The sequence below is a fragment of the Micropterus salmoides genome, unplaced genomic scaffold (genome assembly GCF_014851395.1).
Source record: "Micropterus salmoides isolate LMB-PRFRI ecotype aquatic unplaced genomic scaffold, ASM1485139v1 Ms_hic_scaffold_5, whole genome shotgun sequence".
Lineage (NCBI taxonomy): Eukaryota > Metazoa > Chordata > Actinopteri > Centrarchiformes > Centrarchidae > Micropterus > Micropterus salmoides.
In genome coordinates this window covers 26,498,432-26,514,059 of record NW_024044237.1, presented here as the reverse complement: position 1 = coordinate 26,514,059, position 15,628 = coordinate 26,498,432, and the positions used below count along the sequence as shown (strand labels likewise).

General features: G+C 39.2%; 1 protein-coding gene across 1 annotated transcript; it reads left to right on the top strand.

The window, feature by feature from the left end:
- Window positions 1-3,743: 3,743 nt before the first annotated feature.
- Window positions 3,744-15,338, top strand: LOC119888434. The gene is made up of 13 exons (XM_038698991.1): window positions 3,744-3,786; window positions 3,901-4,230; window positions 4,310-4,669; window positions 4,799-4,927; window positions 5,029-5,075; window positions 5,155-5,285; window positions 12,172-12,280; window positions 13,034-13,091; window positions 13,229-13,555; window positions 13,744-14,097; window positions 14,401-14,532; window positions 14,672-14,727; window positions 14,840-15,338. The coding sequence occupies exons 1-13, from the start codon at window positions 3,744-3,746 to the stop codon at window positions 14,972-14,974; spliced, it is 2,211 nt and encodes a 736-aa protein (XP_038554919.1). The 3' UTR covers window positions 14,975-15,338.
- The last annotated feature ends 290 nt before the right edge of the window (window positions 15,339-15,628 follow it).

Here is a 15,628-nt window from a genome sequence, read left to right as displayed (position 1 = left end):
GTCTTATTTAACGATCACTAATCAGGTTCAAAGGTACCAACAGATGACAAGAAACACAAAGCACACAAGAACTTTAGGTTCACCATAGTATACAGATAGTGCTCAATACAAAACCCACAGTTCAATCCTCAATGAATGAGTCCTTATCTCAGTTCAAATCTCCACAAGACTCCATATCTCAACAAAATCCTCCCCTTCGGGATCCCAGCAACAAAACAGTTTAAATTTCATACAATAGTGACACCTCTTGCATCTAAAAAACAAAGCTTAGTAATTCTCCAACAACATCAGAGTTACCTCCTGTAGTCAGATCAGTGCTGCTGACATGTTAACCAGCTGTCACTCAGAACAGAATGTGCCTTTTCTACTAATGAATTTGGTTTGGAAAGCTGTCATAGATAGTCCCTGAGCTGACCGGTGGATGCGTGTGTTGTGTTATGCAGGTGCGTGCGCCCATTGCCACAATACGCTAACCTTTGTACATGTGCCTTTCTGTTGGGGGTTTTCCCTGTCCGCCAAAGTGGCGAATGGCCTTGCAAATTTGAGACCCTGGTTGTACTGTTAACCTCTTGTTTTTATCGTCTAGTTTTTACTAAATATGGCAGTGACGTCATAACTGAGCAGAATATAATGTGTTGATCAAACTTAATCTTAGCCCCAACCATAGAAGCCACACTTTACCCACAAAGCTACAGGATAACCCGAAATTTCAGTTGTGTTTAGAGCTCATTTAACAGCAATTTATATGTCCTTGTAGGAAATATAAACTGTTAATTAAAGTTCTGTGTTCTTCTACAAATCCAAAATGTCATACACAGTTCAGGTTCCTACAGTCAATTTTCTTGGAGTTAAGCAGCTGTCCTCCTGATAAATCCTGAGCTCCTTCAAAGCTGTCTAGAAGTTTTTTTTCCGGAGCTAAAAGTTGAATTGTTTCCATAGTCTGTCCTGTCATGTTTTATCTGAAGTTTTTAGTTTTGCTGCTTAGATGTTTCACGATATTTGCTGTGACATTACTGCACGCATGGAAATGTTTAAAATTACAACAGCCTGTTTAATTGTTAACACTATACATGGATGATAGAAATGTGACCCAAAACAAGTTCATCATAGCTTATAATAATGCAGTGCAGTGAGGATACAGCATTTCATCGGACACTAGCTTAGAAAAAGTGGATCAGGGGTTACATACTGTAACCTGGATTCTATGAATATAGGCGCAGCCCTATAAGGCTATCGCTATTGGGTTTACCCCTTCCGCACGCCTGCGCGGCACTGAGAATTTTAGTCTACGTCCACCCATAGCATGGGCCTCTCTTATGTCCGCACCTTGTATATATACAACGGTGAGACCCAGCCTTCGGCTCCCAAATGCCTTTTCTTCAGCACTGAAAACCAAGGTCCAGTGAGGCCTTCAACTTAGAGGGCAGCGCTTATACTCATAGAATGGCGATGGCGCGGCATGGGAGGCCAAGGGCTGACCCATGTGTAAGTCGGGAAACTGGTCCCTTGAACCGCTCCCTGTAGTACACAAACAGCTGCGAACGGCGGTAGGCTGCCGTGCATGCCACATAACAGGACTGCGCTTGCCCCAGGCAGAAGAGGTGGGACGTGGCGTCCTCCACCGACCCATGGGGGGGAGGAAAAAACCACAGAGGGTGATGACACACGACCGAAAGGAGCTTGTAATGCTTTTAGGCATGAACGCCGGGTTAGGGCGCTGAACAGCCGAGCTGCCGTCGCCCTGAGGCACAACGGAGCCACGGAGAGGGCAGCCAGATCGCTGACCCTCTTTGCCGATGTCAGAGCCAGGAGCAAGGCGACCTTAGCCGAAAGGAATCTCAGGTCCGCCGTCTCCAAAGGCTCAAATGGGGCTTGGGTTAATTCACGTAAAACCAGCACCAAATCCCACCGCTTCACCGGCCTGCACCGCCGCACCCCCCTAAGGAAACGCTTCACCGGGGGGTGGGAGAACAAAGTCCTGTCCCCGAAGCCCTTGTGACAGGACAAAATGGCGGCAGCGTAGGTTTTTATCTGCTGTTCGCGTCGGTCCTTTGCTAATCTCCTCTTTCTCTTCCTCCGTCATGGTGGTGGAGTTAGCTGCCAGCTTGATGAAGGAGGATGCGATGAGGGCAACGTTGTTGGCAGAGGCGGAGTTCTGAAAGTGCGGCCGGAACGGGTCTCGCTTAGCCGGCTGGCTGAGGGCGAGAACACCAGCCATTTCATCCGGTGGGGCGAACTCCGGCCCCCAGATTCACTTGTCCAGTCTGCTCTGATGATGGTGAAATTGTCCAGGCTAACCTCTTCATCTGGAACAGAGTCGTTCAGCCACGTCTCAGATAGCGCAATGATGCAGGCCTCCCGAAAGGATTTCTCCACTCTGGCATCTGGCATGTAGAATGTCCATTTTATTCCCGGAGAGATTGCACATTTGCCATCACAACTGAAGGAAGGGGTGGGTTGAAAGGACGCCTCCATAACCTGGTGCGTACCCCTCCTTGCCTTCCTCGTTTCCTCGGCTTGTGTTGGATTGTCAGCTGGGATTACATCCGATGGTTTTAGGCCGAGAGTGATGGAGCCCCAGAAAACGAGAAGATCTTGGCGGGTGTAGGTGAGTTTGTTGCCACTCAACCCATCCGGGTGTAACGCTGCACTTCTGAGATTGCGGGTGCTCAGTAGAAGGATCACCATAATCCACTGCATTTTTCGAAAGTAGTTTATGTTAGCCATGATGGTGAATAGACTCACAGAAAACGTAGACGAGAGGACAAACAAACAAAGACTTGACAGATGCGCACCGGTGACTCGACGTGGAGTGTACAGACTGTCCCAGACAGGAATCCATAACTTCCTAGTCGAGGACAGCGAAGTTATCCTCCCGGCGTTGACGCTCCTCGGGGGAGAGGAGAGCACAGTATGGGCAGCGTGACTCGGGGGTGAGCGCCCACAAGCACCAATCATCTACATTACCACATCTCCATCGCTGGCCCCTCAATACCCAACTCCCAGGCCCCGGATTTGGCTCCTTCCCATGCCACAAACAAAAAACTTTGTTTAGGAAATTTTGTCATTTGTGGTTCTGAGTGAAATATCTCAGCCACTATTGGATGGATTGCAGTGAAATTTTCTACACACATTCATGCCACCCTTAAGATAAACTGTAATTACAAACCTTTGTCAGCTGTTTATGGGTCACCTCCTCGTGATCATCTCAAATAAGTAATTTCTGGAATTGACGAAGACAACCCAAACGCACATTAGCTCTGGTCTGTTAAATGCTAAACCATCTCATTAGGGGAGGGAGCTTTTGTTCAACCTGACTTTCAGCTGCTCTGAAAAAAACACTTTATGGACCCTCGCCTTTGATGCAGCCTGTGAATCTTTTCTCTGAAATACAGGATGTATTGCATTTGAGACATTCCTTGCAAGACATACAAGCAGCTATAGTGGCCATGGTAATTGCTGCTTAAAGTCAAGCACAACGCAAAATAATCACTCAGATAAAGACTAGTGTGTTCAAAAGAAAAGTAAAAAGTGAAAAGTAAAAAATCTCAACATTGGCTGAGAAGAATAAAAGAGAAGTGATATGCACAAAGATCAGGACGAGACCAATGTGACAGGAAGTGTACTTTGCATATTCTGTGATAACCAATGAGATGCATTGGATGGTCTGCCGTATTACAACCATCTCACCTCCTTCACTCACTGAAATACCAACAAGTTTCTTGACAAGAGACAATGTCAAGATGATCCTGTTATGGGTTACACTGCTTGTTCTTCATCAGGGATGTAAGTGTTATTTTATTAAGAATTACATGCCAACTGAAAAATGTAATAATCATATATTTTCCACATAATACACTAATTGTTATTTTATATATTTTATGTTTTCTTTTCATTCAGATACGTTGGTTCCAGTGACCACTGTTCAACTTGGTGAATCTGCGACTTTCACGTGTGTTTTTCCTAAAGAAGAGTTGAGCAGTGTAATACTCCACTGGTACAAGCAGCGTGCCGGGGATACTCTGAAATTAATTATGACGCTGTTGAAATCTGCAAAACCTGAGTATGCACCAGAGTTTGACTCTGAATCAAGATTCAAGGTAAATACTGATAAGAATATTAGCAACCTGACCATTTTGAGGACAATTCAAGAGGATGAGGGAATGTATCACTGTGCAATAACAGATTGGACTGTTCCTGAATGGAGTGGGACATATCTGTTAGTAAGAGGTAATAGTGTGATCTAATTTTACCAAGTTTTAAACTGTCATTAAGCATGTTGAATCATTAACAGTTTTATATCATGCAGGAAACACTCAAAGGACAATAAACTATACTGTCATTAAGGGACAGACAGTATCTAATCCAGACCGTCCAGGAGATTCGATGACTCTCCAGTGTTCAGTCCTTTCTGACTCTGACAACAAGACATGTCCAGGAGATCACAGTGTGTACTGGTTCAGAGCTGGATCAGATAAATCTCATCCAGACATCATCTACACGGATGAAAATGGACATGATGAATGTGACAAGAGATCTTACTCGCAGAAAAGCTGCATTTATCACTTCTCTAAGAACGTCAGCTCCTCTGATGCTGGGACTTACTACTGTGCTGTGGCCACATGTGGGAAGATATTTTTTGGAGATGGAACAAAGCTGGACATTCAAGGTAACTGTATTATTATTCTGTTGTTTAGAAAATATATATATTTAAGAGTTATATATATATTCAGTGTTAAGGTGATAAGTCAAATAAAATTGATCAACTCATTGCTATTTCCTTTTGTAAATTTTCCAGGACCGAGTATTTGGTCAAAAATGACCAATTCAATTAGTTTCCTGCTGTGTGCTGTCTTGGCTATAAGTCTGATTGTTATAGCCTTCCTCATTTATGCCATCAAGACAAGCAAGTCTGATTGTTCTAACGGTAATAGAAGTTACTCAGAAGTTCTCTATTAAACTAAAATTTAATTAAAAGCACTACATCTTTTTTATTGTTATCTATATATGTTCTTTCTCAAAATCCAGCTGCTGTCGTCCTGCAACAAAACAGTGGTTATCAGAAAACTCAACAGGTAAGAATTTAAAGGATTAATCTTATTAAACCAGTTACAAAGCTGTTTTAATTATTAGTCATTTCATGTATTTTCTCAGAGAAATAAGGACACATGGATTTATTCTGCTGTCGTCTTTGCCATGATGAAAGCTGACGGTGCAATAAAGGATGCAAAAACAGCAGAGAAAGAGAGGATCTATGCTGCTGTCAAAGCTTTTGGGTTGGATTAGTAAGCTAACAGGTGTGTTTGTCATTATATTATATATATTATACGTTGGTAATGTATGATCCAGTTAAGTTAGTGATTTGGCTGTCACTCCCCCACCCCCCCCAAAAAATTTAAAGAATGTTATCATTAAACACTTTACTACGGATCCCACCCTCCAACCCCACGAACGTATATTAATACTTTAACTCGCACATATATATATATACTCAGTTTGCTTATACATACTTTACCTCGCGCATATATACATACTCACCTTGCGCATTCATACATACATACTTAACCTCACACATATATACATGCTAACCTTGCGCAAAAATAAATACTCACCTTGCGGATACATACATACTTACAAATGACAGTATGTATGTATGCGCAAGGTGAGTATGTATACATGCACGAGGTATGTATGTATGTATGTAAGTATGTATGTATGTGCATGACAGTATGTATGTATGTGCGAGGGTGTATGTTTGTATGTATGTATGTGCAAGCGAAGTATTACATTTTGGCCTAGGCAGCTTCTCATACCCTTGACTTGCACTACTGATTTGGAGATGGAACAATTTAATAAGAGATGTGCATGTACTTAGATGATTATTTTTAAAGCAGTGTCTATTCTGATGACATGAATCAATTTCTTGTTTCTGTGATAACCAGTTTTTGTGTTTTGTGAAGAACAGGAACTAGAAGTCCATCACCAAAAGCTGTCCTTTTGACACACTGTATGCATGTATTTAAATGCATTCTACTGGCACACACACACAAGCTTCACGCAGTTTTACTAGTTGGCAGTTGGTTGTGTTAACATGCTGAGAAAAATAGAAATGTGGGAAGAAATAAACTTTTAGTTATCAAACATGAACCTAGATGATGAAGTTATAAAAGTTTTGTAAGAAAATGTTTTTTCAAATGTTGGAAAAATGAGGAAATTACACCTCAAGTAAACACACAAAACTAAGATTTTTACAAGAATATTCCATATAGTAACTCAAATGAAAATGGAAAAGAAACTATGCGTGTTAATGAGTAGCTGCTGGCTCCCCACTTTTGAAACAAAACAAAACCCCAGAGTTGTTTTGAATATACAGTATCTCACAAAAGTTAGTACACTCCTTAACATTTCTGTAAATATTTGATTATATATTCTCATGTGACAACACTGAAGAAATGACACTTTGCTACAATGTAAAGTAGTGAGTGTGCAGTATGTATAACAGTGCACGCTGGACACTGCATCAAATTATCAAATTGATCTGCATGGCTGACATCCCAAAAGGAAGCCTCTTCTAAAGATGATGCACAAGAAAGCCCCCGAACAGTTTGCTGAAGACAAGCAGACTAAGGACATGGATTACTGGAACCATGTCCTGTGGTCTGATGAGTCCAAGATAAACTTATTTGGTTCAGATGGTGTCAAGTGTTTGTGGCAGCAACCAGGTGAGGAGTACAAAGACAAGTGTGTCTTCCCTGCAGTCAAGCATGGTGGTGGGAGTGTCATGGTCTGGGGCTGCATGAGTGCTGCCACACATACTGAAGCAGAGCACGATCCCCTCCCTGCAAAGTGTTATTTCTTCAGTGTTGTCAAATGAAAAGATATAATCAGATAATTACAAAAATGTGAGGATTGTACTGACTTTTGTGAGATACTGTATTTGCGGCTAGCTTGCTTTTTTTTATTGTTCCAAGATTTGTTCGATTTATAGACCTTTTTCCACAACAGACATTTTAATTTGTCATACCATGAAAATCACAGGAGAAACTAATAACATTAGTTAAGACATAGTCCTTAATCCTCAGAGTGTGATCTATTTGAAGATCAATCTGTGATCTCTGAATCTCCTCCTATGCAGCCAGCCACCTGGCCATAGCGCCCGTACATTAGTCTAAGTTCCTTCCATTACTCTCAATCCAGCTGCTCCAGCCAGACACAACCAAACCTACACAGAGGCTATAGCCAACATCACTGACCTTCAGGAGAATGCCGCTCTTCTAGACGCTTTTCTTCCAACTGGTCAGCCCCTCAAATCCCAACTTGCAGCCCCTGGATTCGGCTCTATCCCATGCCACAACCAAACCCACTGCACTCTCAAGGAAAGGCAAATCTGCACAAGCAAAACTCAACTCAAAGACCAGCTAGCTAGCTGGCAAATAATTAGACTGCTTTTTCTGATCGAGTTGACATTTGCCTACTTTCAGTGAGCAGTTGGTTGAGTCACCTCTGCTAGAAAATGCATCAACTATGCTTAAAGTTGTTTCATTTGTCTGTTTTTTAAGTAACAACTGCAATAGCTTATAAATTGATAAAAATGTGTTTTTCTATAATTACTATAGGCCTATTTTGCCATATTTGTTTGGTATTTACTTTAAAATTAGAGAGGTTGTTGTAATGGCAGAAATGTGTAATATTTTATGCATGTTCTTCTATTATTACTATTTTTGTTTATGTCTTACATACACACACACACACACATACATATATATGTGTGTGTGTATATATATATATGTGTGTGTATATATATATATATATATATGTGTGTATATATAGTTTGTATCCTTAACATTTTCTTAATATATATATTCTCATTATATTAGTCTATCCACATATGTAGGGTTTAGGTCACAGATGTGAGATTGTTGTTTTTTCCTTTCCTGCCATTCCTCTCCTCACCTTGAATGTTCACTTAAGGCTGGAAGAGGATCTCTGTTCCCCAAAACATAGAAACCCAGACTGTGTAAATGATTATGAATCCCTTTTTTCTGGGCCAGATTTCCAAAGCTGCCCTAAGTGGCAGGTCTCCAGACCAGCTGATTTTCTGTTTTAGTTATTCTCTTTTATTAATAAATTCTTGAAAGACAATGGTTTGCTGTAACAAATTTTTTTGCTCAATCCTTCACCAGCAATATACAATTTCCACAACAGTTGTGATCAGTATAGGCATACGCTCAGGGTGCGATTTGTGTAAAAAACATAGGGGTGGATGTGTTTTGGTTAAATTCACCCCCAGTGAACTGTGGATTTATTGCGAAATTTAAAAAAGTTTTGTCCCCCTGTTTATTATTTAAGTAGGCCTAATAAATATGGAGCGTTATATCGCAATGCAGAGCTGCAGTGAAAACGCAGAAAAGATAGATGTGTTTAACTTTCAGTTGCATTGAGTGGTCGGGCATCTGTGTGGTCGGGCATGTTCAAAGGTGTAACAGGGACACTGGGCTGCTTGTCATCATAGAAACAGATCATTAGATTGTGAAGTTTATTGCAGCTTCAGTAATATCGGCTGTCTTCCCTTAAACACAGCTCCGCTGCAAATGTCTAGTGAGTGTTGATAGGCCATTTTTCGCGACTTGTAGGATAACCAATCAAACAGTGCCATGGGCGGGACATTAAGCAACTTCAGCCTGGTGATTACCTATAGACAGAGAGAGGCAGCTAGCGCATTTTCAAATTAATTTAACCCTAACAAAACTACGGATCGATACAAACCATGAGTTTTGTGATAAGTTGCATCACTATTGAAGTAGCATTGTTCACTCTGAGGGGGGGATACATTTTGTCAAAAATTTAAACCAGAAGTGGGGAAATCCCACGCACCCCCTGTTAATTTCTGGAATTTTGCTGCTTAAAAAGTAAGGCAGTCTCAACATTGGCTATGAAAGCGAGGTAATATGACCAGGACAAGACCACTGAGACCAATGAGACAGGAAGTGCACTTTACATATTCTGTGATAACCAATGAGATGCATTTGATGTCGTACATATTACGTCTCACCTTTTTCACTCACTGAAATACCAACAAGTTTCTTAACAAGTGACAATGTCAAGATGATCCTGTTATGGGTTTACACTGCTTGTTCTTCATCAAGGATGTAAGTGTTATTTTACTATTTAATTTCTGAAATGTACATGCAAAATGGATAATTTAGTATCATAACTTTCCACATCATACACTAACTGTTATTTTATATATTGTATGTTTTCATTTCATTCAGATGCCTTGGTTCCAGTGACCACCGTTCAACTTGGTGAACCTGTGACCTTTACGTGTGTTTTGCATGATGAAGAATTAAGCAGTGGAAAACTCCATTGGTACAAGCAGCGTGCCGGGGATACTCTGAAATTAATTACGACACTGTGGAAATCTGCAAAACCTGAGTATGCTCTAGAGTTTTCTGATTCAAGATTGAAGATAAACACTGATGAGAATACTAGCAACCTCACTATTCTGAGTAAAGTTCAAGAGGATGAGGGAATGTATCACTGTGCAGTGACAGCCTGGATTAATCCTGAATGGAGTGGGACATATCTGTTAGTAAAAGGTATTACTTTTGATTAAGCATGTTAAATTTAACACAAAACGCACTGAATTAACATAGCAACTGAAAATCTGATGCTGTCGCACAAAATTGGCAAAGTAAAAAACTGTCATTTGAAAATATGTATATTTTGTTACACAGCATCATTATTGGATTTACCAATAAAGAGGGGTGTTGTTGGTAGTGGTAATTTGCTCTAACAACAGAGGATGCCCACTCCTGGTGTCTTCAACTGGTGATTAATTACACCAAGAAGGTTTTCACACACAAAGGACACAAGTTCACCCTGACAGTGAACCCAAGAGCACATTACACTTTTGGATTTCAATGATGACTTGGTTAGCATCACCTTTCTGTCTGTCAAGGTTGTCTTTTACATGTTGTTTGGATTAAATCAGGAGTGACAGCAATTTATTGACATGTGATACAATTAATATGAGAATGTGAAAAGTCTTTTGGTGATTAAACGCCAACGGGATGAGATGGAGCTACTTAACAGAGTTTCAGGAGCGGGACCACACATCAATCACATCACTCTTAACATTTCCATAAATACCCACACAACCCACTCTAAACAGAGTTATGATGGAGTCTGTCATGCCCGGGTGCTACAGCAGATTTTCGTAGCTTCCCCACAACACTTTAGCAAGACTTGCACATCTTTTCTGTTTTGTTCATCAATAAATCATTTAAACATATCTGTTCATGGTGTGGTCTTTGCTAGTTAAGTGGTATTTAACACAGGTGGTGATGCCATAGAGGTGATGAGGAGTACTTCTGCTGCGCTTGAAGTGGGCCTGCATCTGATGAGCAGAATGTGAATGGGATGCAGGAAGGCCGCTGTGATATTGACATGAATGAGTTGCTGTGCTGATTGTGGTAAAATCACTCCCATAGTCAACTGTTAAAGGGCAGGAAGAGAAAGAATGTATGAGAGAGAGTTGTGAATAAATGAAGCATAAAGATAGTCTTCCTTGTTGAGCTTACGCTGAGCTTCATAAATCTTAATAGTCTTGTAGGCACTCTTGAAAACGCTTTTTTTTTAATTGTTCCCAGATGCATCTGATTTATAGACCTTTTTTCACAACAGATAGTTTGATTTCTCATACCAGGAAAAGTCAAAAATCAATTTAGCACATTTTTGCCATGTGCGTATTGAGAAACAAAGTGAGAGAGAGAGACTAGTAGACAGACAGTCAGTGGTTTTCATAGTGAACTGCCGTGTATTTGCCGACCACAACTTCCCACAAGAAGCAAACAAAAATATATGTGCAGCATTTTTTTACAGACACAATTCATCTATTTGTTAGACATCATGTTAAATACAATGTACTTTGTAAACAATGTTGGGGGATAACTACTGAAATTAATAAATCCCCACCATCTTTCTGTCTCGCAGTACTTTGTAAAGGCCTTCTACATGTCTGTGCAACAAGCAAAACCACATGCAGCAGCTACACTGACAGAGAGGCTGCGGTGGACTGTTTCTCCACCCTTTGACCAGCCATCAAGGCTGTTTACTCAGAACACACCTGACTATGTGCTTTAACAGGATATGTAGTGAGGGAAGTGTTACATGAGGCTTCAGCGGGCTAAAATTAGTTGAACAAATTGAAATTATTGATTTTGTTTGTCTTTTATTATTAACATGCTCATTTAACAGCTGTGATTGGCTCCAGCCCCGACGACCCTGCACACAGAAAGTTGTTGACGATGACTGAGTTAGTATGCTCATGCAGTGTGTGAGTGCAAATATAGTCTTTAAATTGTGTTTTTAATGATGCAACCAAAGGCACCTACAACCATATGCATTAGCAATTTTAGAATATACAATCATCATATGAGCTGGTGTTTTGTTTTAATGTTAATGTACTTATTTATTCACCATTATTTTTTACAGACTTTTGGCAGATAATCAGGAAAATTTTATTTACATCAAAGTTCAAACTTCACAAAAGAGACAAGTGAAAGATTAGCACCTCCCCCCTCTGACAGCAACAACTAGTGAAAAGCACCAACCCACAGAAAAGGTCAATAAATACAGATAGGCCTTGGTGTTACTGGGTAAGTGTGTATGTGTTGAGCCTCCTGTAACCTTTAACTGCTGTACATTTTTTTAAATATTAATAATAATCAATAATACAGTGTTATTCCACCTGCCTTTTTAAAACAGGTAAAACAGCAGTCAAAACCAGCTTCCTGAGGCTAAAACAAAGAAGAAAGAAAAGCCGCTCTCTGTTAACACCTTTGTTTGAAGCCCAACCACAGCAATTCTTAGGTTTCCTTGCGCCATTTGTTTGTCATTGTGTATGCATGTTTATTAATGTGTGAAAGTAAACAGCAGGAAATAAAGTACATGGAAGTATTTACTATAGGGGCTGGACACAGCATTGTTTCAGTGACTCATTTATTTAACAATGTTCATTGTTTGTGTGTCAAAACTCTAGCAACAGTAGGAAGATTGACTGAATGTGTTTTTATGTCTTTTTGTGTGTGTAAGTACAAAACAGGACACAAAAATGAAAAAAAAATATATGGACATATTCATCCAATGCGAATGTTTCCTGCCAAGCAGTGTGCCATTTGTGTATCATGATGAAAGCTTTACCTTGACTTTAAAGGCCCTACGCAACCACACGTGTTTCCAGTTACCCTGTCTGATTAGACCTTCAGTCAGGTGGAAGGTGGGTGAAAGGAATTACATGATGTCATCAAACTCCCGACGAGTTATGCTGCATACCAGACAATTTGGAACTCGAAAATCTCCAACCTCTACTAGTAAAACTACAATGGAACAACACTCAAACGAATAGAAGGGTGAGTTTATTTCAGTCAAATGCAGTTAGTACACGCCCACACAGTTCTGAGAAGAGGTCTAATTAAACAACAAGTGAAATCTATTTTAGGTTTTATGGAAACCAGGGTACTACCCAAACAAATATGTCGCAACAGTTAACGACAACAACAGAAAAATGTGCTGTATTGTCTTCCTGTCTTCTGTTAGGGGTAATTCTCTTAATTCCCCAAAAGATAAAATGACATGTCATTTAGGGTAATATACTGTATGCGTGTGTCCTGAACAGCAGGACCATAAGTAATAAGTATCACCAGAAAAGTCCTTCCACATATTTTTTTAATATAAAGAAAAATGAACCAGATTGTTTTGGATTACTGTAGTTCACATCAAGATTGTGTTTTTCTTGTGTTTCAGTGTCAGTTGTATAAAACACACCATGAAACAAAAGCTTGATTTTGGTGTTGTTTCATGTGTCTAGGTTGGAAAGATAGTTGAAATTATTTCCACTGTGGTAGAGCAGTGACATGCCAACATAATGACAGGCCAATCAAATTGCTCTGAAATTGTTCCCTCCCACTTGATATGATTACATTAAGGCAAATCTTCCTCTAATACGGTCTAATTTAACTGCAATTACAAGTCGATTAACCAAAAAATGCTGATCGTACTTTATTTACTGCTGATGTTTACAGTTGGGCGTAAGTACATAAAGTCATATTTTTTCCATCTACTGTATATTTGAAATATATTTTTGTGTTCTTGCATCAGCTTAGCACAGTACATATATGAATCTATATCTGTTGTCAATCACTGCTCTATTTTATTTTATTTTTAGGATTTACAGATGATCAGAACTTTGTGACAAAGACTGTTGGAGAAGACGTGACTTTGACATGTACCCGCCAGAAATCAAACTTGTCCCAAGTAACTCTGTTTTGGATCAGACTTGTTTCTGGAGACTTTCCTGAATTCTTGGGAGGAACATTTTCCTTTGACTATGATGGTGTTAATAAGACTTCTCGCATTACAGTAAAACAAGAGCCTGGAACCTTTCTTCTCCATATTAGTCAAACAAGCTTAAGCGACACTGGAGTTTACTACTGTATAAAAGTAAACCGACTTGACATGACATTTGTGAAATCAACCTTTCTAAGAATTAAAGGTAAACGCCCTGTATAAGTGCAGGTTACATAGTTTAATTTTCACACATGTATAAATAAAAATGGTGATAAAGGTTATTTTTCCAGAATTTATATAAAAGTGTTTATGTATATAAATTAATATTTTTAACAACATTTATTTTCATGAAAGTAAGTAAAGCATGTTTATTTTCATCTGTATATTTCCCAGGACCAGAACCAGATGTCACTGCAGTGATTCAAGTCCCTCCATCTGATCCAGTCCATCCAAGAGAATCAGTGACTCTGCAGTGTTCAGTCCTATCTGACCCTGAGAACAAAACATGTCCAGGAGAACACAGTGTGTACTGGTTCAGAGTCGGATCAGAGTCTCATCCCAGTATCATTTACACTCATAGAAACAGTGGTGATGAATGTGAGAAGAGTCCTGAGGCTCGATCTCCTCAGAAATGTATCTACAACTTCTCTAAGAACATCAGCTCCTCTGATGCTGGGACGTATTACTGTGCTGTGGCCACATGTGGAGAGATATTATTTGGAAATGGAACAAAACTGGACACTGAAGGTAACTGCTGAACATTTTTGGTTCAGTCTCATTTCTGAAAACATGCCTGAATTCTTTGGAGGAACATTTGCCTTTGATTTTGATGTGTTTAATGAGACAGACATTACAGAAAAATAAGCGCCTGAAGCCTTTCCTCCTCCTGATTAATTATAAAATTAAGTGAAACTAAGCAACACTGGAGTTTACTACTATATAAAAGTAAACCAACATATTTGTTCCTCGTGCATTGTTACATTATCAAAATAATAAGTAACTTCCATAATAGGTAACTTTCATTATTTTCTCCTTTTCATGTTGTTTCAGCACTCAACATGTGGGATTTGCAGAAGGCCAAAACAGTTCTGTTTCTGTTGTGTGCAGCTTTGGCGATAAGTCTGATTGTTATTGTCTTTCTGATTTATTTCATCAAGAAAACATCTTGTGATTGTTGCAAAGGTAACTGAAGTTTCACATAGATCAACCTATCAAACAGTATTTTGCAAAAGCTAACTTCACGTGATTTATATTACTGATTTGTGTAAATGAACGTACAGTATCTTTAATCTTAAATCTCTGTTTTTATTTCATAACACAGCTGCCAGTGCTCTGCAAACAAATGCTGCTACAGCCAATGTAAATCAGCATAGTCAGGTTAGGTATATAAAGAAAAGATGTCACTGAAAACATTTGCGGCATATTTTTCTGTAAACATATGTAAAGATTAATATCTGCCATCTCATAACATATTTCTATATTTCCTCAGAGAGATGAGGAATCATTGGCTTATTCTGCACCAACCTTCGCCAAGAGGAAAACTGGCAGAGCAGAGAGAAGGAATGTAAAAGCAGCAGAGGGAGAGACAATCTACACTGATGTCAGGCCTTATTTGATGGATTAACAACCCACTGGATTTGAGGGGAAACATCCTTCACATCAATTTCACATCTGATATTGGTGGCAATATTTTAAATGGATAACCTTAAAAATGTTAAATGTATCATTTTGACATATTTCTTTGTCCAGTCTGTTAGCAGTCATTGCATGACTTTTTCATCCCATTTTATAAAATGGCATGGATTATCATGATGTTTTATCATGCAAATATATCCACATTTAATAGTTTTAATGACTATGATGATAATGATATGCGCATTGCATATCTATAATTCTTGTTCTGAGTTTAATATATAATGCTAGCACTTCAAAGAGAAAGAGGGTTAAGGAAGGTTTCCTTTCTGTTTCTTTTTTCTGATGTGCATTTTTTAGGCTGTTAACATCTGCTATATGTATCAGTGCAATGCAAAAATTAATGTACAAATTGATGTGTGTATTTTGTGTGTTATTTCGTTCCTTAAAATACATATTTACATTAAAATAAGTAATATAAAAACCTGTTTACCTTTTAAAAACGTTTTAGCATGCATTGTGTTCACTTTCTTTGTTTTTATAACAGCATCATTTTTTGTTTCCATGATTTGTTTATTTTCCTGTCATTGCAGGATGCAACTAGTTAAAGGTTCAGTGTGTAAGTTTTAGTGGCAGTAGTACAGCT